Below are 23871 nucleotides of genomic sequence, written 5' to 3'. Positions count from 1 at the left end.
ATACAAAATCACGGACAAAGGACGGCTCCCGGTTTGTTTTTTATCTGGCTCTATTGCTGATGGGACAACAGGCTTTGGCGCAGACAAGGTACTCTATTCCCGAGGAGGTCCAAGAGGGAACTGTGGTTGGAAATGTAGCGAAAGATCTTGGCCTCGATATCAACTCTTTGACTGCTCGACGGTTCCGCGTTGTGTCTGGAAGTAAGAGTGCTATTTTTGAAGTGAACCAGAATAATGGAGCATTGTACGTCCACGAGCATATAGACAGAGAGGAGCTCTGTCAGGGCAGCGGTGCGTGCCTGACGGAGCTAAAAATCCTCGTTGAAAACCCTCTGGAAATACACTACGTGATTGTAGAAATCACTGATGTAAATGATCACTCTCCCAGTTTTCCTGAAAAGGAACAGATATTTGAAATCGGTGAACAAACATTACCAGGAAAGCGATTCCAACTGCACACTGCTCGAGATCCCGATGCTGGAATTAATGCTATTCGTACGTACACTTTAACGTCAAATAATCACTTTGAATTAGACATCCGTCAAAGCGATGAGGACAAAATACCATTTCTAGTGCTGAAGAAATCGTTAGACAGAGAACAAAAGGACAAACACACGCTACTGGTTACAGCAGTTGATGGAGGAAAACCTCCACGATCAGGAACACTTAATGTATCCATTATTGTTCTTGATAGTAATGATAATCGTCCAACGTTTAGTCAGGAGATTTACCCAGTAGAATTATATGAAAATACTCCAGTCGGCACGTTAATAGTTAAAATGAATGCAACGGATCCAGATCAAGGGACTAATGGGGAAATAGAATACAGCCTTGGAAAAACATTGAAACGAAAAATATATGACATTTTTGAATTGGACAAATTAACTGGAGAGATTAGAGTTAAAGGAGTTGTGGACTATGAAGAAAACGAGGTTTATAAATTGGATGTTGAGGCATCTGACAGAGGTACACCACCATTAACTGGTGAGTGCAGAGTTATTATAAAGATAATAGATGTAAACGATAATCCACCAGAAATAGAAGTTACATCACTGTCAAATACAGTGTCTGAAGACTCAAAGCCTGGTACAGTTATTTCACTTATTAGTGTGAGAGACAAAGATTCCGGTGTCAACGGAAAAATAATATCAACCATAACCTCAGACGTGCCTTTTGAATTAAAACCCTCCTATAAGGAGAACATATATTCAATTGTCACAAAGGGATATTTGGATCGAGAGGAAGTGTCACATTATGAAATAACCATAAAAGCCACAGATTGTGGTGAACCTCCCTTATCTACTGTTAAAACAATAAGTGTTGAGATATCAGATGTAAACGACAACAGGCCACATTTCCAACAAACTCCTTTAGAGTTTTATCTTGTAGAAAATAATGTTGCCGGTAATTCTATCTTCTCTGTAAGCGCAACGGACAAAGACTTGAATGACAATGCTGTAATTTCATATCATATACAGAGAGAAGGGAGACAGAATGACATACTGTCTTTCCTAAATGTAAATTCTGATAATGGACACATCTCGGCTCTAAAAAGTTTCGACTTTGAAACACTGAAAACATTCCAGTTCCAAGTTGTTGCCACAGATTCTGGATCTCCGTCACTAAGCAGCAACGTCACAGTGAACGTGTTCATTCTGGATCAGAACGATAACGCTCCAGTCATCCTGTATCCAGTCAGCTCTAACGGTTCTGCTGAAGGTGTGGAGGAGATTCCCCGCAACGTGAACGCAGGACACTTGGTGACTAAAGTCAGAGCCTATGACGCTGATATAGGATATAACGGCTGGTTGCTGTTTTCACTGCAGGAAGTTACTGACCACAGTCTCTTTGCTTTGGACCGCTATACAGGACAGATCAGAACACTTCGCTCATTCACAGAGACAGACGAGGCTGAGCAGAAACTGGTCATACTGGTGAAAGACAACGGCAATGTTTCACTCTCAGCAACGGCTACTGTGGTTGTCAAACTCGTGGAGCCCAAAGAGGCGTTTGCTGCTTCTGATGTTAAAAGTGCAGCAAATGTGGAGGAGGACAATAACGTGACTTTTTACCTGATGATAACTTTGGGCTCAGTTTCAGCACTTTTCCTCATCAGCATCATCGTGCTGATTGCAATGCAGTGCTCTAAATCATCCACAGACTACACATCAAAGTACTTACAAGACCCAAACTATGACGGGACACTGTGTCACAGCATCCAGTACAGATCTGGAGACAAGCGGTACATGTTGGTTGGACCCAGAATGAGTATAGGATCTACTATAGTCCCGGGCAGCCACGCAAACACACTAGTGCTCCCTGACAGGAGACTGACATCTGGAGAGGTAAGACTTTTGATTGAAACGTTTGTAGATGTTGCAGTGTTTATGAAGATTTAGTTAGACTTTGTTTAAACAAAGAACTTCTTTTGTTATTGGAGGCAAACGCTGTGCGACTACTTGCGACTGCTGTCCATGGTGCTGAAAAACATGAACGTGTCAAACAGATATGCAATGTTAAAAGGAACGTATTTAATATTATTGATTTCATCATCTCTAAAAACTGTATTAGACGTACACAGCTTAAATTGATAAGGTTCCAACAATCCAATATATCTTTAATTTGTCAGAGGAAAAAGAGAGAGAATATATTATTGCTTGAATGACATATTGCAGGAATTGCTTTCTTACTTATAACTATTTTTTTCGGGGACTTGTTTTGAACAATAATGCACATGTAGTTATGTTTGTTCTCAGTAATTACCTCTGGGTGTCACCGTTACACCGAGAAGCCCGTAGACGACGTTGTCCCTCCCCTTTCAACGCTTTTGTCTCCTAGAGCAAAGCAGATATTTGGATCATCTACACTACCCGACGGAGTCACGATACGCGTTTTGCAAATATGCGACATTCAGCCGGTTGGACGTAGATAATAGTTTGTCGAAGTCACAGCTTCCTTTGTGTACATGTGTTGTTGGATAACGATGGGGACCGATACAAAATCACGGACAAAGGACGGCTCCCGGTTTGTTTTTTATCTGGCTCTATTGCTGATGGGACAACAGGCTTTGGCGCAGACAAGGTACTCTATTCCCGAGGAGGTCCAAGAGGGAACTGTGGTTGGAAATGTAGCGAAAGATCTTGGCCTGGATATCAACTCTTTGACTGCTCGACGGTTCCGTGTTGTGTCTGGAAGTAAGAGTGCTATTTTTGAGGTGAACCAGAATAATGGAGCATTGTACGTCCACGAGCATATAGACAGAGAGGAGCTCTGTCAGGGCAGCGGTGCGTGCCTGACGGAGCTAAAAATCCTCGTTGAAAACCCTCTGGAAATACACTACGTGATTGTAGAAATCACTGATGTAAATGATCACTCTCCTAGTTTCCCTGAAAAGGAACAGATATTTGAAATCGGTGAACAAACATTACCAGGAAAGCGATTCCAACTGCACACTGCTCGAGATCCCGATGCTGGAATTAACGCTATTCGTACGTACACTTTAACGTCAAATAATCACTTTGAATTAGACATCCGTCAGAGCGATGAGGACAAAATACCATTTTTAGTGCTGAAGAAATCGTTAGACAGAGAACAAAAGGACAAACACACGCTACTGGTTACAGCAGTTGATGGAGGAAAACCTCCACGATCAGGAACACTCAATGTCTCTATTATTGTTCTCGACGTTAATGATAATCGTCCGATATTCAGTCAGGAGATTTACCCAATAGAATTATATGAAAATACTCCAGTCGGCACGTTGATAGTTAAAATGAATGCAACGGATCCAGATCAAGGCACTAACGGGGAAATAGAATACAGTCTTGGAAAAACATTGAAGAGAAAAATATATGACATTTTTGAATTAGACAAATTAACTGGAGAGATTACAGTTAAAGGAGTTGTGGACTATGAAGAAAACGAGGTTTATAAATTGGATGTTGAGGCATCTGATAAAGCAACATCACCATTAACTGGTGAGTCCAGAGTTATTATAAAGATAATAGATGTAAACGATAATCCACCAGAAATAGAAGTTACATCACTGTCAAATACAGTGTCTGAAGACTTAAAGCCTGGTACAGTTATTTCACTACTTAGTGTGACAGATAAAGATTCTGGTGTCAACGGAAAAATAATATCAAGCATAACATCAGACGTGCCTTTTGAATTAAAACCCTCCTATAAGGAGAACATATATTCAATTGTAACAAAGGGAATTTTGGATCGAGAGGAAGTGTCACATTATGAAATAACAATAAAAGCCACCGATTGTGGTGAACCTCCCTTATCTACTGTTAAAACAATAAGTGTTGAGATATCAGATGTAAACGACAACAGGCCACATTTCCAACAAACTCCTTTAGAGTTTTATCTTGTAGAAAATAATGTTGCCGGTAATTCAATTTTCTCTGTAAGCGCAACGGACAAAGACTTGAATGACAATGCTGTAATTTCATATCATATACCAAGAGAAGGGAGACAGAATGACATACTGTCTTTCCTAAATGTAAATTCTGATAATGGACACATCTCAGCTCTAAAAATGTTCGACTTTGAAACACTGAAAACGTTCCAGTTCCAAGTTGTTGCCACAGATTCTGGATCTCCGTCACTAAGCAGCAACGTCACAGTGAACGTGTTCATTCTGGATCAGAACGATAACGCTCCAGTCATCCTGTATCCAGTCAGCTCTAACGGTTCTGCTGAAGGTGTGGAGGAGATTCCCCGCAACGTGAACGCAGGACACTTGGTGACTAAAGTCAGAGCCTATGACGCTGATATAGGATATAACGGCTGGTTGCTGTTTTCACTGCAGAAAGTTACTGACCACAGTCTCTTTGCTCTGGACCGCTATACAGGACAGATCAGAACACTTCGCTCATTCACAGAGACAGACGAGGCTGAGCAGAAACTGGTCATACTGGTGAAAGACAACGGCAACGTTTCACTCTCAGCAACAGCTACTGTGGTTGTCAAACTCGTGGAGCCCAAAGAGGCGTTTGCTGCTTCTGATGTTAAAAGTGCAGCAAATGTGGAGGAGGACAATAACGTGACTTTTTACCTGATGATAACTTTGGGCTCAGTTTCAGCACTTTTCCTCATCAGTATCATCGTGCTGATTGCAATGCAGTGCTCTAAATCATCCCCAGACTACACATCAAAGTACTTACAAGACCCAAACTATGACGGGACACTGTGTCACAGCATCCAGTACAGATCTGGAGACAAGCGGTACATGTTGGTTGGACCCAGAATGAGTATAGGATCTACTATAGTCCCGGGCAGCCATGCAAACACACTAGTGCTCCCTGACAGGAGACTGACATCTGGAGAGGTAAGACTTTTGATTGAAACGTTTGTAGATGTTGCAGTGTTTCTGAATATTTAGTTAGAGTTTGTTTAAACAAAGAACTCATTTTGTTATTGGAGGCAAATGCTGTGCGTTATTTGCGACTGCTGTCCATGGTGCTGAAGGACATGAACCTGTCAAAATGATATGCAATGTTAAAAGGAACGTATTGAATAGTATTGCTTTCATCATCTCTAAAAACTGTATGAGATGTACACAGCTTAAATTGAGATGGTTCCAAGATGGTAACATTTGCTTTCTTGTGTGAACCTGACTTGCTGAGCCTTGCTGTCATGAGAGACGACCGGTGAGTCTCCCCGTGTTTGGTTGTAGGATTGTGTTGAGATGAATCCGTGTGTGTGTGTTCGAATCGCATGGTGGCACTAAACAACCAGAAATACGCATCACAGCAGTTCATCTTCCATTGGTCTGTGAAACTGTCTCTGGAGCAGCAGGAGGGCAGACCTATATCCTTCGAATGCTATGTTGCGGTGATTTTTCTCGTTTTCACAACTCGAGCGCAATGCAAGCGGGGATGTTTCTTTAACTAATGGACATGTAAACAGTCTGCATCACTTGGTATTCACCGAATATCGACACCAGACAATGGAACAAAGCGGACAGAACTCCCGGCGAAAAGGAAGGAAATGGCTGGCTCTCGTGCTGGCTTTCAGTTTGATTTTCGGCACAGCATCGGGACAGATAAAATATTCGATATCGGAAGAGATCAAAGAAGGGACTGCCGTTGGGAATATCGCAGCGGATCTCGGAGTAGATCCAGCTGTATTAAAAGCACGGGGATTTCGTTTTGTTTCCGACTCCACTGAACCCCTTTTCCAGGTAAATCAAAATGATGGGATTTTATACGTAAATCGTAAAATAGACCGTGAAGAAATATGCCAGCGGACCAGTGTGTGTTTGATGAACCTTAAGACCGTGCTAGAGAACCCACTGGAGATCCATTATGTTGCAGTGGAAGTGTTAGACGTAAATGACCACTCGCCATCTTTCCCAGAGAACAACAAAAGACTGGATATTTCGGAGTCCACTTTGCCTGGAACCAGATTCCAGTTGCAAGCTGCTCTTGATCCGGATGGCGGTGTGAATTCCGTTCAACAGTACATTCTAAGTCCAAATAATCATTTTCGGCTGGAAGTGAAAGATCGGGGGAAAGATGGCAAAGTTCCTATTTTAAAATTACAAAGTCCATTAGACAGAGAGGCCTCTAGCAGCCACAAGCTACTGCTCACGGCCCTGGATGGAGGTAAACCTCCGAAATCGGGGACCATGGAGATACTTATAGATGTGCTAGATGTGAACGATAATGCGCCGGTTTTTACAAAAGATGAGTATTCTGTAGAGATAAACGAAAATTCGCCGATTGGAACAATAGTCACAAGACTAAATGCAACAGACAAAGACGACGGTTTAAATGGAGATGTGAGCTATTCCTTCGGTGATGTAAATAATAATGTACGTGAACTGTTTCATGTCGACTCGATCACAGGTGAAATAACTGTGAAAGGACAATTAGACTACGAAGTGGATGACAGTTACGAGATAGATATTCAAGCATCTGACAGTGGTGCAGTTCCACTAAGAACTGATAAAAGCGTCACCGTAAACATTAAGGACGAAAATGACAATGCACCTGTAATTGAGGTGGCGTCACTTTCTGACAAAATTCCAGAGGATTCCAGACCGGGGACGACGGTAGCGCTTCTTAGCATTAGCGACCTGGACTCTGGACTGAATGGGAAAGTTCTCAGCTTTGTAAAAGGCGATGTCCCTTTCACCTTAACGCCCTCAATACAGCACAACATGTACGCTGTCGTGACAAAGTCACAGCTTGACAGGGAAAACCAATCGATTTATGATGTGGTAATAATCGCAAAAGACGCAGGTGAACCAGCCCTAACATCTGAAAAGATATTACGAGTTGTTGTATCCGACGTCAACGATAACAGCCCAGCATTTTCAATGAGCCAATACAATTTTTATGTGAAAGAGAATAACCCTCGAGGAGTGTCTATATTTTCTATAACCACGTCTGATCGTGACGAGGGAGATAATGCTCTCATTTCCTATCATATTCTCAGAGATGCAGTTCATGCGAATAAAGTGACGTCATTTCTAAACATTAATTCTGAAAGTGGAGATATTTTGCCGCTTAAAAGTTTTGACTTTGAAACACTGAAAACGTTCCAGTTCCACGTTGTTGCCACAGATTCTGGATCTCCGTCACTAAGCAGCAACGTCACAGTGAACGTGTTCATTCTGGATCAGAACGATAACGCTCCAGTCATCCTGTATCCAGTCAGCTCTAACGGTTCTGCTGAAGGTGTGGAGGAGATTCCCCGCAACGTGAACGCAGGACACTTGGTGACTAAAGTCAGAGCCTATGACGCTGATATAGGATATAACGGCTGGTTGCTGTTTTCACTGCAGGAAGTTACTGACCACAGTCTCTTTGCTTTGGACCGCTATACAGGACAGATCAGAACACTTCGCTCATTCACAGAGACAGACGAGGCTGAGCAGAAACTGGTCATACTGGTGAAAGACAACGGCAACGTTTCACTCTCAGCAACAGCTACTGTGGTTGTCAAACTCGTGGAGCCCAAAGAGGCGTTTGCTGCTTCTGATGTTAAAAGTTCAGCAAATGTGGAGGAGGACAATAACGTGACTTTTTACCTGATGATAACTTTGGGCTCAGTTTCAGCACTTTTCCTCATCAGTATCATCGTGCTGATTGCAATGCAGTGCTCTAAATCATCCCCAGACTACACATCAAAGTACTTACAAGACCCAAACTATGACGGGACACTGTGTCACAGCATCCAGTACAGATCTGGAGACAAGCGGTACATGTTGGTTGGACCCCGAATGAGTATAGGATCTACTATAGTCCCGGGCAGCCATGCAAACACACTAGTGCTCCCTGACAGGAGACTGGCATCTGGAGAGGTAAGACTTTTGATTGAAATGTTTGTAGTGCTTCAAAAAGTGTTCATGACCAAACACTTCCCTTGTCAGTGTGTCTATACGAAGATTAACACATTTTAAAACCCTCTTTAAGTCACAACAATGAACAAGCAAGTTGCCAAAGGAAAAAAATCAAAACAAACCACAAAATGCAAAGCATGTCAGGGAGAGCTAGACACCGCCTGCTCAGATCTGTGTGTCACAGTAATTCATTTTCTTTAACAGTGTTGTACTATCTTTGACAAAAGTGTTGTTCGGATGTTTTTGTAACAAGACTTGTGCATCTGCCAGTTGAGGTTTGGGTTATTTTTCCAGTATTGCTTTCAATTTACTATAACTTTTCTCTTCTGTACATGTGTATAATCAAGAACATTGTGATTATCAGACATATTTCTTATAGCTGTGTCACACTGTAAAGGAAAGCAATACTATATAAATACGCCTATCTTTAAACCTCCCGTTGGCGGTAGGAATGCATTTTCTCCCATCATATTGAAAAGGGCTTTATAACTGAACACAGAACTCTTTCGGTTACGAGAAGAGCAGTGATCGCTGTCCATGGTACTGAATTAAATCAGGGGGAAATACTAACACAAATAATAAGTGAACTACAACTAATGTTTGTTCTTGATTTGCATCAACATAGAGCAGCTTCAACTGTTTAGATCATGAGAAAGAAATATTACATATCATTCAGCTTTAGTTACTTATAATAACATTGTTTCTCGAAGTTTGTCTCCATCTGTTCAAATAGATGTTCTGACAAAACATGTATCGCAGTACACCTCTTTGATTTAATGTGGTATATATGTTGTCCTCTTGGTGTCACTGTAACATCAACGAGGCCAAGAAAAAAAGCTTCGTTCCTCCTCTAACGAAGCTTTTGTTCGCTACTTCACAGCAGAGGTCGCATTATGGGAGCGGGAATTGAATGAGACCGTATGGTCCTCAGACATAGAGATTTGATTTGTTGCAGAAACAGGCAGCTATACGTTGTTGTTTCACGATGGAGAGTGAAAGACGGTATCGCTCGAGCAACGATTGCTGGTTTGTTTTTTATTTTTCGTTACTGCTGATTTTCGGAAGGCAGACGCTAGCTGAATTGAGGTACTCTGTGCCGGAGGAAATGAAAGAAGGCACCGTTGTTGGAAACGTTGCCAAGGATCTTGGGCTGGACAAAACCTCTCTGATTGATCGGCGATTTCGCGTTGTGTCTGGATCCAAGGATGTTTTTTTCGAGGTTAACCCGGACAATGGCGACTTACAGGTCTGTAAAAAGATCGACAGAGAGGCGCTGTGTCACGGTACTGGTGTGTGCCTGATGGAGCTGAAAGTCCTCGCCGAAGAGCCGTTGGAAATGCACTATGTCTTCGTAGAAATAACTGATGTAAATGATCACTCCCCTAGCTTTCCTGAAAAGGAACAGCAATTTGAAATAGCAGAACATACACCTCCGGGAACGCGATTCCAGCTGCATGCGGCCCGAGATCCCGACACCGGCACGAACTCTATCCGTAAATATACACTGACGTCAAACGATCACTTTGAAATAGATGTTAGTCAGAGCGATGAAGATAAAATACCATTTCTAGTGCTAAAGAAGTCCTTAGACAGAGAACAAAAGAATAATCACACGCTATTTGTAACAGCGGTCGATGGAGGTAAACCTCAAAGATCCGGGACACTAAATGTGTCTATTATTGTTCTCGACATTAATGATAATCGTCCGATATTTAGTCAAGAAACTTACCAAATAGAAATATACGAAAACCTCGCAGTTGGTACTACTGTCACAAGAGTGAATGCAACAGATCCAGATGAAGGGACTAACGGAGAAATAGAGTACAGTCTTAGCAAAGCTTTAGCACGCAACGTTTACGACATCTTTGAAGTGGATAGGTTAACGGGCCGATTTAAATTGAAAAGAGTCGTGGATTTTGAAGAATCAGAGATTTATAAACTAGATGTTGAGGCATCTGACAAAGGAACGCCTCCATTAACAGGACGTTGTAGAGTAATCATAAAAATAAAAGATGTCAATGATAATCCACCAGAAATAGAAGTTACATCACTGTCAAATACAGTTTCTGAAGATTCAAAACCTGGTAAAGTAATTTCACTCATTAGCGTGACAGATAAAGACTCTGGTGTCAATGGAAAAATTATCTTGCAGATAACCTCAGATGTGCCTTTTGAATTAAAGCATTCTTACAGGGATAACATATATTCAGTTGTTACAAAGGGTTTTTTGGATCGAGAAGAAGTTTCACATTATGATATAAGAATAAAAGCCACAGATTGCGGCGAACCCCCTTTATTTACATTTAAAACACTCAGCATTGAGATATCAGATGTGAATGACAACAGTCCACATTTCGAAAAAAATCCATTCCAGTTTTACCTGGTAGAAAATAACCTTGCTGGAGGGGCAATATTTTCTATAAGCGCAAAAGACAAAGATTTGGATAAAAACGCAGCTATTTCTTATCATGTTGTGCGAGGAAGGAGTGATCATGATGTAACATCATTAATAAATATAAATTCTGATAATGGACACATCACAGCACTTAGAAGTTTTGACTTTGAAACAGTGAAAACGTTCCAGTTCCACGTTGTTGCCACAGATTCTGGATCTCCGTCACTAAGCAGCAACGTCACAGTGAACGTGTTCATTCTGGATCAGAACGATAACGCTCCAGTCATCCTGTATCCAGTCAGCTCTAACGGTTCTGCTGAAGGTGTGGAGGAGATTCCCCGCAACGTGAACGCAGGACACTTGGTGACTAAAGTCAGAGCCTATGACGCTGATATAGGATATAACGGCTGGTTGCTGTTTTCACTGCAGGAAGTTACTGACCACAGTCTCTTTGCTTTGGACCGCTATACAGGACAGATCAGAACACTTCGCTCATTCACAGAGACAGACGAGGCTGAGCAGAAACTGGTCATACTGGTGAAAGACAACGGCAACGTTTCACTCTCAGCAACAGCTACTGTGGTTGTCAAACTCGTGGAGCCCAAAGAGGCGTTTGCTGCTTCTGATGTTAAAAGTTCAGCAAATGTGGAGGAGGACAATAACGTGACTTTTTACCTGATGATAACTTTGGGCTCAGTTTCAGCACTTTTCCTCATCAGTATCATCGTGCTGATTGCAATGCAGTGCTCTAAATCATCCACAGACTACACATCAAAGTACTTACAAGACCCAAACTATGACGGGACACTGTGTCACAGCATCCAGTACAGATCTGGAGACAAGCGGTACATGTTGGTTGGACCCAGAATGAGTATAGGATCTACTATAGTCCCGGGCAGCCATGCCAACACACTAGTGCTCCCTGACAGGAGACTGGCATCTGGAGAGGTAAGACTTTAAAACAGCAAGTGTGGCAGCGTTTTCTTTTAGGTGCATGTTAAAATTACATCCAGACATGTTTGTGACATATGCAATTCTGTCTTCTATTTTCAAAAGAACAAGAGTTAGTTACATTAAAAAAGAATGCCGCCTACATTGGTGTGCTGTAAGTTAAAATGCTGTTGTAATTTGTGTTTTAGTTCTGATTGGATAAAGGCATAGTGGTTAACAACTCACAACGTGGTGAAAAGGGTTGCATGTCTGCTTGGCGTCGCTATCCATGGTGCTGAAATGCATATATTTCATGTTTTAGCAAGAATATGATCAAATCTTTAAAAAAAACATTGTAAAAAAAACATAAATGTGTAGTTTTATCTTTCTTTGGCAGGTCCTTTAAATTACCATTTCGAAGGGTTTGCTTTGTGTGTGTGTGTGTGTGTGTGTGTGTGTGTGTGTGTGTGTGTGTGTGTGTGTGTGTGTGTGTGTGTGTGTGTGTGTGTGTTGCAGAGAGAACACAAAACAAGAACATATCGGTTCACAGCAGATTTGTCTCTGCTTCTTTCGTGATATCGCGAGGTTGATTTCCGGACCAAAGTATGTACGCCGGTGTGAAATGTAGCCCTCTTGGTGTCACTGTTACATCAATAACCGTATGAGGGACACAGTCCCTCCCCTAAGAAGGCTTTTGTTTGGCACCTCACAGCAGAGGATGGTTATGAGTTCAGCGTGCGAGTGGGCAGACATGGTGTCTTGTTTTTTCCCCTTAACATTACAAACTAAACAGGTCGGCTGTACGCATTTGATTAGTCACAGACTCCTGCGTGTAAACGTGTTTGCGAATAACGATGGGGAGTGAAAGACGATATCGTTCAAGTGACTATTATTGGTTCGTTTTTCATGTATCCTTGCTGCTGATTTTCGGGAAAAGGGCTTTGGCTGAATTGAGGTACTCTATCCCGGAGGAAATCAAAGAAGGTACAGCTGTTGGAAATGTTGCCAAGGATCTTGGGCTGGACAAATCATCTTTAATTGATCGACGATTTCGCGTTGTATCTGGATCTAAGGACGTTTTTTTCGAGGTGAATCCGGACAAAGGTGCCTTACAGATCCGTAACAAGATTGACAGGGAAGAGCTGTGTCGGGGAAGTGGCGCATGCGTACTTGAGCTGAAAATCCTCGTTGAAGATCCTTTGGAAATACACTATGTAGTTATAGAAATTACTGATGTGAATGATAATTCTCCCAGTTTTCCTGAAAAGGAACAGAAATTTGAAATAGCAGAAAATACGCCTCCGGGAAGTCGATTCGAACTGCATGCAGCCCGCGATCCCGATGCTGGTATGAACTCTATCCGTACGTACACGTTAACGTCAAACGATCACTTTGAAATAGAGGTTAGTCAGAGCGATGAAGATAAAATACCATTTCTAGTGCTAAAGAAGTCCTTAGACAGGGAAAAAAAGAATAATCACGTTCTATTTGTAACAGCAGTGGATGGAGGTAAACCTCAAAGATCCGGGACACTAAATGTGTCTATTATTGTTCTTGATGCAAATGATAATCGGCCAATATTTAGTCAAGAAACTTACCAAACAGAAATATATGAAAACGTCTCACTTGGCACGACTGTTACAAGAGTGAATGCAACAGATCCAGATGAAGGGACTAACGGAGAAATAGAGTACAGCCTTAGCAAAACATTAGCACGTAATGTTTACGACATCTTTGAATTAGACAGTTTAAGTGGACAAATTAAAATGAAAGGAGTCGTTGATTTTGAGGTTTCGGAGAACTATAAATTAGATGTTGAGGCATCTGACAAAGGATCGCCTCCATTAACGAGCCGGTGTAGAGTGATAATAAAGATTAAAGACGTCAATGATAATCCACCAGAAATAGAAGTTACATCACTGTCAAATAGAGTTTCTGAAGATTCGAAGCCTGGAACCGTAATTGCATTAATTAGTGTGACGGATAAAGACTCTGGTGTAAACGGAAAAATTATCACACGCGTAGTCGAGGAAGTTCCCTTTAAGTTACAACCTTCTTATAAGGAAAACACGTATTCAGTTGTAACAAAGGGATATTTGGATCGAGAGACGGTGTCACATTTTGAAATAACAATAAAAGCCACGGATTGTGGTGAACCTCCCTTATCTACTGTTAAAACGCTAAATATTCAGATATCAGATGTAAACGATAATGTACCACAATTCTCCCAAAATCCATTACATTTGTATCTTGTAGAAAATAACGTCGCTGGAAAATCAATATTCTCTGTAAGCGCAAATGACAATGACGCCAAAGACAATGCTGCCATTTCATACCACATTGCGAGAGATCATTATGTAACATCTTTCTTAAATATAAACTCTGAAAATGGAGATATTTTGGCGCTAAAAAGTTTCGACTTTGAAACACTGAAAACGTTCCAGTTCCACGTTGTTGCCACAGATTCTGGATCTCCGTCACTAAGCAGCAACGTCACAGTGAACGTGTTCATTCTGGATCAGAACGATAACGCTCCAGTCATCCTGTATCCAGTCAGCTCTAACGGTTCTGCTGAAGGTGTGGAGGAGATTCCCCGCAACGTGAACGCAGGACACTTGGTGACTAAAGTCAGAGCCTATGACGCTGATATAGGATATAACGGCTGGTTGCTGTTTTCACTGCAGGAAGTTACTGACCACAGTCTCTTTGCTTTGGACCGCTATACAGGACAGATCAGAACACTTCGCTCATTCACAGAGACAGACGAGGCTGAGCAGAAACTGGTCATACTGGTGAAAGACAACGGCAACGTTTCACTCTCAGCAACAGCTACTGTGGTTGTCAAACTCGTGGAGCCAAAAGAGGCGTTTGCTGCTTCTGATGTTAAAAGTTCAGCAAATGTGGAGGAGGACAATAACGTGACTTTTTACCTGATGATAACTTTGGGCTCAGTTTCAGCACTTTTCCTCATCAGCATCATTGTGCTGATTGCAATGCAGTGCTCTAAATCATCCCCAGACTACACATCAAAGTACTTACAAGACCCAAACTATGACGGGACACTGTGTCACAGCATCCAGTACCGATCTGGAGACAAGCGGTACATGTTGGTTGGACCCAGAATGAGTATAGGATCTACTATAGTCCCGGGCAGCCATGCCAACACACTAGTGCTCCCTGACAGGAGACTGGCATCTGGAGAGGTAAGGCTTTAAAATGTAGCAAGTGTGGCGTTTTCCATTCATCAGAATATTTGAAGTTCATGGACTTGTCATGCAGTGACAGAATAGTTAAAGTAAATGCCTAATTTAATTGCACCATCTCTTTGGGAACATGTATGTGAAAAGCTTTGCCACCAATCTAAGATCGGATTACACTTTATACAACACCTGCCAACACTGCTATGCTGCTATGTATGTGTATTTGTAGTATTCATCAGCATTGTTTCAAGGCAAAAATTATTAAAGACAGTTTAGACAGAAAAAAGGCTGGATATAACCAATAACAAGCATGGAACCAAGGATGTTGGAGCCCTGTCCACATCATTATGCGCTTGTGATCCTGCTGTTTTTGCACAACATGATTCATCTCCAGTTCTTAAGTGATATGTGCAGGTGATTTCTGACCAAAGTAAATAGACAAATTTGCCATTTTAAAGACAGTAAATAGTGTAAAATGTTGCCCTCTTGGTGTCACTGTTACATCAATAAGGCTAACCAGGACACAGTCCCTCCTCCAATGAAGCTTTTGTTTGGCACCTCACAGCAGAGGATACAACTGATTTAAGGGTGCGAGTTGGATGAGAGATGTGTGTTTTCTACACATGCAATAGTAAACGGGTCGGACACAGATAATTGATTTGCTGCAAAAAGGCTCCTGTGTGGATGTCGTAACGATGGAGAGTGAAAGAGGGTATCGGTCCAGAAACGATTGCTGGTTTGTTTTTTATTTTTCGTTACTGCTGATTTTCGGAAGGCAGACGCTAGCTGAATTGAGGTACTCTGTGCCGGAGGAAATGAAAGAAGGCACCGTTGTTGGAAATGTTGCCAAGGATCTTGGGCTGGACAAAACCTCTCTGGTTGATCGGCGAATTCGCGTTGTGTCTGGATTTAAGGATGTTTTTTTCGAGGTAAACCCGGACAATGGCGACTTACAGGTCTGTAAAAAGATCGACAGGGAGGCGCTGTGTCACGGTACTGGTGTGTGTCTGATGGAGCTGAAAGTCCTCGTTGAAAATCCTTTGGAAATGCACCATGTAATTGTAGAAATCACTGATGTGAACGACCACTCACCCACTTTCTCCGAAAAGGAACAGCAATTTGAAATATTTGAGCATGCATCTCCAGGAACGCGATTTGAATTACATGCGGCCCGCGATCCCGATGCTGGAATTAATTCTATCCGCACATATACATTAACGTCAAATGATCACTTTGAAATAGAAATTATCCAAAGTGATGAAGATAAAATGCCATTTCTAGTGCTGAAGAAGTCCTTAGACAGAGAACAAAAGAATAAACACACGCTATTTGTAACAGCGGTCGATGGCGGTAAACCTCAAAGATCTGGGACGCTAAATGTTTCTATTATTGTTCTTGATGTAAATGATAATCGGCCAATATTTAGTCGTGAAACTTATGAATTACAACTATATGAAAACCTCCCAGTTGGTACTATTGTAACAACAGTGAACGCAACAGATCCAGATGAAGGGACTAACGGAGAAATAGAGTACAGTTTTAGCAAAACATTAGCACGCAAAGTCTACGAGATATTTGAATTGGATCGTTCAACTGGACAAATTAAATTAAAAAGAGTCGTGGATTTTGAGGAATCTGAGATGTATAAACTAGATATCCAGGCATCTGACAAGGGAACGCCTCCGTTAACAAGCAGGTGCAGGGTCGTCGTAAAGGTAAAAGACGTTAACGATAACCCGCCGGAAATAGAAGTCACGTCACTGTCAAATACGGTGTCTGAAGACTCAAAGCCTGGTACAGTTATTTCACTTATTAGTGTGACAGATAAAGACTCTGGTGTAAACGGCAAAATCATCTCAAGCATTATGGAGGAAGTGCCTTTTGAATTAAAACCTTCTTATAAAGAAAACATATATTCAGTTGTCACAAAGGCATTTTTGGATCGAGAGAAAGTGTCACATTATGAAATAACAATAAAAGCCACAGATTGTGGTGAACCTCCCTTATCTACTGTTAAAACGCTAAGTATCCAGATATCAGATGTAAACGACAACAGGCCACGTTTCCAACAAAATCCATTACAGTTTTACCTGGTAGAAAATAACGTTGCAGGTGCGTCGATATTCGCTGTAAGCGCAACGGATTATGATGCTAATGACAATGCAGCTATTTCTTATCATATTGCTCGAGGAAATGATCTAACATCGTTCCTAAATGTAAACTCTGATAATGGACACATCACAGCTCTAAAAAGTTTTGACTTTGAAACAGTGAAAACGTTCCAGTTCCACGTTGTTGCCACAGATTCTGGATCTCCGTCACTAAGCAGCAACGTCACAGTGAACGTGTTCATTCTGGATCAGAACGATAACGCTCCAGTCATCCTGTATCCAGTCAGCTCTAACGGTTCTGCTGAAGGTGTGGAGGAGATTCCCCGCAACGTGAACGCAGGACACTTGGTGACTAAAGTCAGAGCCTATGACGCTGATATAGGATATAACGGCTGGTTGCTGTTTTCCCTGCAGGAAGTTACTGACCACAGTCTCTTTGCTTTGGACCGCTATACAGGACAGATCAGAACACTTCGCTCATTCACAGAGACCGACGAGGCTGAGCAGAAACTGGTCATACTGGTGAAAGACAACGGCAACGTTTCACTCTCAGCAACAGCTACTGTGGTTGTCAAACTCGTGGAGCCCAAAGAGGCGTTTGCTGCTTCTGATGTTAAAAGTTCAGCAAATGTGGAGGAGGACAATAACGTGACTTTTTACCTGATGATAACTTTGGGCTCAGTTTCAGCACTTTTCCTCATCAGTATCATCGTGCTGATTGCAATGCAGTGCTCTAAATCATCCACAGACTACACATCAAAGTACTTACAAGACCCAAACTATGACGGGACACTGTGTCACAGCATCCAGTACAGATCTGGAGACAAGCGGTACATGTTGGTTGGACCCAGAATGAGTATAGGATCTACTATAGTCCCGGGCAGCCATGCCAACACACTAGTGCTCCCTGACAGGAGACTGGCATCTGGAGAGGTAAGCTGATTTACATGGCTGACACTTCGGTATACTGTTTACTTCCTAATGCCTCTCCATTACACTTCACAACACGAGAACACACAAACACATTTATTTTTGTTGTGATTGAACAAGTGTTGTTTGGGGGAATGAGGAGTTTGAGTGATAATGTCGCTATCTATGGTGCTGAAACCGCATTAAGACATTGAGTGATAATGTCGCTATCTATGGTGCTGAAACCGCATCAATTTAATCAGTAGTATTATTTTTAAAATATAAAAAATATCAAAAACATAAATTGTGTTACATTTGTGAAGATAGAGTCGGACTAGTGATCACTTGGTGTCAGTATGTGAGCAGAAATGAGCTCCAGGAGAAGCCTTTTGTCAGAGAAATGGATCCTCCCCTTTGTGGGATGGGTTTCACATTTTAGTGCTGGATGCATACTTCACACTCAAACGGAATATTCCGCATCTGCGATATTAATAGTACACTGGGACTGCGCCTACTGTTTTAAGTCTATCGCTCACTTGAAGAAGGAATCGGTATTCTGATTCATTGGGATATTTTTTCCCCAGCTAGTTATGGAGCAGAAGAGACTTGGGACATCGAGAGAACAATGGCGATGGATCGCTTTCATTCTATCGTTATTTGTTTTTTTCGGCGGAGCTTCGGCGCAGATACGATATTCTATCGCCGAGGAGGTTAAAGAAGGAACTGTTGTTGGCAATATAGCGAAGGATTTGGGCTTAGAGAAGAGCACGTTGAAAGTGAGAGGATGCCGTATTGTTGAGGGTTCAACGGAGTCATTTTTCCATGTAAACCAGAACGACGGGTTATTGTATGTCGACCGAATACTTGACAGGGACAAGGTTTGTGAGCGGAGCAGTGTGTGCTTGATCAATTTAAAAACGGTGCTGGAAAACCCTCTGGAAATTCATTATGTGACTGTAGAGGTGCTGGACGTGAACGACCACTCGCCCACCTTCTCAACGAAGGAGTCCCGCCTCGAAATTTCAGAGTCCGTTCTACCAGGCTTGCGCCTCCAGCTGCAAGCAGCACACGACCCTGATGTTGGTCCGTTTTCGGTCCAGGAGTATAAACTTAGTCCTAATGATCATTTTCGGTTGGAAGTCAAAGATCGTGGAAAGGATGGAAAGATACCGATATTAGTGTTACTGAAGACGCTCGATAGGGAAACAAAGAAGAGTCATAAATTGCTCCTTACGGCCGTTGATGGAGGGAAACCGAGTAAATCTGGAACAGCTGAAATTACTGTTGACGTTTTAGATGTCAATGACAACATGCCAGTTTTCAACGAAGAGACATACTCTGTAAATTTGGAAGAAAATGTTCCCATTGGCACAACAATTATAAGAGTAAATGCTTCCGATTTAGATGAGGGATCTAATGGAGAGATTATGTATTCATTAGGAAAGAATGTTAATAGCAGAATACGTGAACTTTTTAATGTAGATCCAAATACAGGCGACATTATTGTTCAAGGTCTGATAGATTTTGAATTAGAGGAAAGTTATGAAATTGATATACAGGCATCTGATAAAGCACCAGCTCCTTTGAGAACAGATAAAAGTGTGTTGGTCAATATTGTTGATTTGAATGATAACACCCCACATATAGAGGTTACATCATTTTCAAGGGCAATACCAGAGGATGCAAGACTAGGAACCACTGTGGCATTAATCAGTGTTCTTGATAAAGACTCTGGTCTTAACGGGAAAGTAATTTGCTCTTTTAATGAAGATGTACCTTTCATATTATCACCTTCAGCACAAGAAAACATGTATTCTATAGTCACAAAATCGCCCCTGGATAGAGAAAAGCAGTCCATATATGATGTTACAATAGTTGCAAAAGATGCGGGTGTACCACCATTGTCTTCTAAAAAAAGCATTACTATTGTTGTATCAGATGTGAATGATCATAGACCAGAGTTTTCATCTAGCCCTTATACGTATTATGTCACTGAGAACAACTCTCCTGGAGCTTCAGTGTTTTCTGTGAGGGCATCAGACCGCGATGAGGGTGATAATTCTCATGTTTTATATCACATTTTAAGAAATGGAAAAGAAGATAACAAACTTCATTCATTAAATCTGAACATCAACTCCGAAAATGGAGATATTTTGGCATTAAAAAGTTTTGACTTTGAAACACTGAAAACGTTCCAGTTCCACGTTGTTGCCACAGATTCTGGATCTCCGTCACTAAGCAACAACGTCACAGTGAACGTGTTCATTCTGGATCAGAACGATAACGCTCCAGTCATCCTGTATCCAGTCAGCTCTAACGGTTCTGCTGAAGGTGTGGAGGAGATTCCCCGCAACGTGAACGCAGGACACTTGGTGACTAAAGTCAGAGCCTATGACGCTGATATAGGATATAATGGCTGGTTGCTGTTTTCACTGCAGGAAGTTACTGACCACAGTCTCTTTGCTTTGGACCGCTATACAGGACAGATCAGAACACTTCGCTCATTCACAGAGACAGACGAGGCTGAGCAGAAACTGGTCATACTGGTGAAAGACAACGGCAACGTTTCACTCTCAGCAACAGCTACTGTGGTTGTCAAACTCGTGGAGCCCAAAGAGGCGTTTGCTGCTTCTGATATTAAAAGTTCAGCAAATGTGGAGGAGGACAGTAACGTGACTTTTTACCTGATGATAACTTTGGGCTCAGTTTCAGCACTTTTCCTCATCAGCATCATCGTGCTGATTGCAATGCAGTGCTCTAAATCATCCACAGACTACACATCAAAGTACTTACAAGATCCAAACTATGACGGGACACTGTGTCACAGCATCCAGTACAGATCTGGAGACAAGCGGTACATGTTGGTTGGACCCAGAATGAGTATAGGATCTACTATAGTCCCGGGCAGCCATGCAAACACACTAGTGCTCCCTGACAGGAGACTGGCATCTGGAGAGGTGAGTAAATATTCATATTGGCTACATGCGCATTTTTCGTTCTATGTTGTCATCACTGTCCTCCACCATGGTGCTGAAATCAGATTTAAACGGAACCCACATGGGAGGATTTTCTCTTATTGAACACATACAGACACATTTAGTAGCGACCAGTTTAACGTGATGAAATGCATTATCGCACATATTCACAGGGTGGCAGTACGTTATCAGTATAACGCCTCATAGCGTCTCAGCGCAGGATACACGAGTCCTCCCCTACGTTCAGTGTGGTTGGACAATATTTAGCTGGCAGACCTGAAATAACCGCTCGGCAAACGTTTTTGCATTTTGTAAAATACATTCCAAGAAGAAGTTCACGTATTTTGTGTCGTGATGGAGAAGAAAATCTAGAGCTGGAGAATGCTGGACACGTTCGGATTCGTACTATTACCTCAAAACATGAAACAAAGAGGATGGGAGTTATGGCGACAGCGACCACATTGGCTGGCCTTTTTTATTTTTATTTTGTTTTTCAGAGGTGCTTCGGCACAACTGAGATACTCTATACCCGAAGAGCTCAAAGAGGGAAGTGTTGTTGGGAATATAGCGAAAGATTTGGGAATTGACCTGAATGTGATGAAGCAGCGGGGATTTCGTATTATGTCCGGCTCGACTGAGCCGCTTTTCAAGGTAAATGAGAATGACGGGGTTCTTTATACGAACTATAAAATAGACAGAGAGGAAGTATGCAAGGAGAGCAGTGTGTGTTTAATTAACCTTAAAACTGTTCTCGAAAACCCTCTAGAAGTACACTATGTCACCGTGGAGATCAGAGATTTAAACGACCACTCTCCCACATTTCCGGAAAAAACAAAGAGGCTGGAGATCTGGGAATCTGCGTTGCCAGGTGCGCGATATCAGTTGCAAAATGCCCACGATCCTGATGGCGGTACAAACTCCGTCCAGCAGTATAAAATCAGTCAGAATGACCACTTTCGTTTAGAGATTAAAGATCGCGGGAGAGATGGTAAAACCCCAATTCTACAATTACAGAAACAGCTCGACAGGGAGGTCAAACGCACCCATACATTGAAGTTGACGGCTATAGATGGCGGAAATCCCCCAAAGACAGGCACCGTTGACATATACATAGACGTCCTTGATGTTAATGACAATATGCCAGTGTTTATAAAGGACATATACTCGGCCGTGCTACAAGAAAACGCCCCAGTTGGCACAACGGTGATCCAAGTTAACGCAACCGATCTGGACGAGGGCCAAAATGGGGAAGTTGTTTATTCATTTGGCAATGATGTAAAAGGTAAAATCCGCGACCTATTTAATATCGACTCTGTCACTGGGGAGATCGTTGTGAAGGGTCGTGTAGACTATGAGGATCAAGACAGTTATGACATTGATATACAGGCTTCGGATAAGGGAATCATTCCATTCCGAACAGATAAAAGTGTTATCATTAAAATCGGAGACATGAACGACAATTCTCCTGAAATAGAAGTGGCATCGTTGTCAAGTGCCGTTTCAGAGGACTCCAGACCGGGAACAACCGTGGCGCTAATTAGCATTACAGATTTAGACGCCGGAATGAATGGCAAAATAATTAGCTACGTCGCCGAAGACAGCCCCTTTACGTTAACTCCATCAATACAAGATAACATGTTTGCCGTTGTCACTAAGTCACATCTGGACAGGGAGCAGCAAGCAATGTATGATATTACAATAATCGCTAAAGACGCCGGTGAGCCAGCCTTAACATCCGAAAAGACTATAAGCGTATTTGTGTCAGATATGAATGATAACAGTCCCAAGTTTTTAGTCAACCCCTATACTTTCTACATCATGGAAAATAACACTCCAGGAGCGTCTGTGTTTTCCGTAGGAGCGTCTGATCGTGACGAGGGAGATAATGCACGTATATCCTATCATATTCTCAGAAATGCAGGTTATGAAAATAAAGTAGTGTCATTTCTTAATATCAATCCGGAAAATGGAGATATTTTGGCGCTAAAGAGTTTCGACTTTGAAACAGTGAAAACGTTCCAGTTCCACGTTGTTGCAACAGATTCTGGATCTCCGTCACTAAGCAGCAACGTCACAGTGAACGTGTTCATTCTGGATCAGAACGATAACGCTCCAGTCATCCTGTATCCAGTCAGCTCTAACGGTTCTGCTGAAGGTGTGGAGGAGATTCCCCGCAACGTGAACGCAGGACACTTGGTGACTAAAGTCAGAGCCTATGACGCTGATATAGGATATAACGGCTGGTTGCTGTTTTCACTGCAGGAAGTTACTGACCACAGTCTCTTTGCTTTGGACCGCTATACAGGACAGATCAGAACACTTCGCTCATTCACAGAGACAGACGAGGCTGAGCAGAAACTGGTCATACTGGTGAAAGACAATGGCAACGTTTCACTCTCAGCAACAGCTACTGTGGTTGTCAAACTCGTGGAGCCCAAAGAGGCCTTTGCTGCTTCTGATGTTAAAAGTCCAGCAAATGTGGAGGAGGACAATAACGTGACTTTTTACCTGATGATAACTTTGGGCTCAGTTTCAGCACTTTTCCTCATCAGTATCATCGTGCTGATTGCAATGCAGTGCTCTAAATCATCCCCAGACTACACATCAAAGTACTTACAAGACCCAAACTATGACGGGACACTGTGTCACAGCATCCAGTACAGATCTGGAGACAAGCGGTACATGTTGGTTGGACCCAGAATGAGTATAGGATCTACTATAGTCCCGGGCAGCCATGCAAACACACTAGTGCTCCCTGACAGGAGACTGGCATCTGGAGAGGTAAGATGAATAGTTTGACTCTTTGTCCTAACCTTTTTAACAGCCTACTTGTGTATGAATAACTGCGCCGGATTTATACATTATAAATTAATGAATTGCTTTCGAATCTTTTGAGTACACAACTAATGTATTTTGTGTGATATGCATTTGTGGGATGTAATTGTTAAATGCAATCGTGTGGTGGTTGGGAAGAAAACGCTTCCATTACTCG

The 23871-nt window shown here is 42.1% G+C and overlaps 1 protein-coding gene and 4 pseudogenes across 7 annotated transcripts in view; all 5 read left to right on the top strand.

Moving 5' to 3' along the window:
• LOC311013230 (protocadherin alpha-C2-like) overlaps nt 1-23871 on the top strand; it is a gene marked incomplete at its 5' end in the record, with an annotated part of 181695 nt that overhangs the window by 22103 nt on the left and 135721 nt on the right. Inside the window, one exon of one of the 3 annotated variants that reach the window (XM_084009224.1) lies at nt 53-2345. The exons of 1 other annotated variant lie outside the window; for it this stretch is intronic. In XM_084009224.1, coding sequence (XP_083865350.1) covers nt 60-2345 — 2286 coding nt within the window. Of the gene's footprint in view, nt 1-52; nt 2346-3045; nt 5339-23871 lie in introns of those variants that run through there. One more of the 3 variants, XM_084009223.1, reaches the window with a different exon arrangement.
• On the top strand, nt 5954-11899 carry LOC311013341 (protocadherin beta-15 pseudogene; annotated as a pseudogene). Its single transcript has 3 exons — nt 5954-8320; nt 11541-11702; nt 11894-11899. The product of its transcript is annotated as a protocadherin beta-15 pseudogene (transcript).
• On the top strand, nt 13034-14899 carry LOC311013340 (protocadherin alpha-3 pseudogene; annotated as a pseudogene). The gene is made up of 2 exons: nt 13034-13046; nt 13275-14899. The product of its transcript is annotated as a protocadherin alpha-3 pseudogene (transcript).
• Nucleotides 16408-21164, top strand: LOC311013338 (protocadherin beta-15 pseudogene; annotated as a pseudogene). Its single transcript has 3 exons — nt 16408-17229; nt 20163-20861; nt 21147-21164. The product of its transcript is annotated as a protocadherin beta-15 pseudogene (transcript).
• LOC311013245 (protocadherin gamma-C3 pseudogene) lies at nt 21261-23669 on the top strand (annotated as a pseudogene). The gene has a single exon. The product of its transcript is annotated as a protocadherin gamma-C3 pseudogene (transcript).

The sequence above is a fragment of the Eutrigla gurnardus genome, assembly GCF_963514095.1.
Source record: "Eutrigla gurnardus genome assembly, chromosome: 5".
NCBI lineage: Eukaryota > Metazoa > Chordata > Actinopteri > Perciformes > Triglidae > Eutrigla > Eutrigla gurnardus.
Note: the sequence above shows the minus strand (reverse complement) of the source record. Positions and strands in the feature narration are given on the sequence as shown.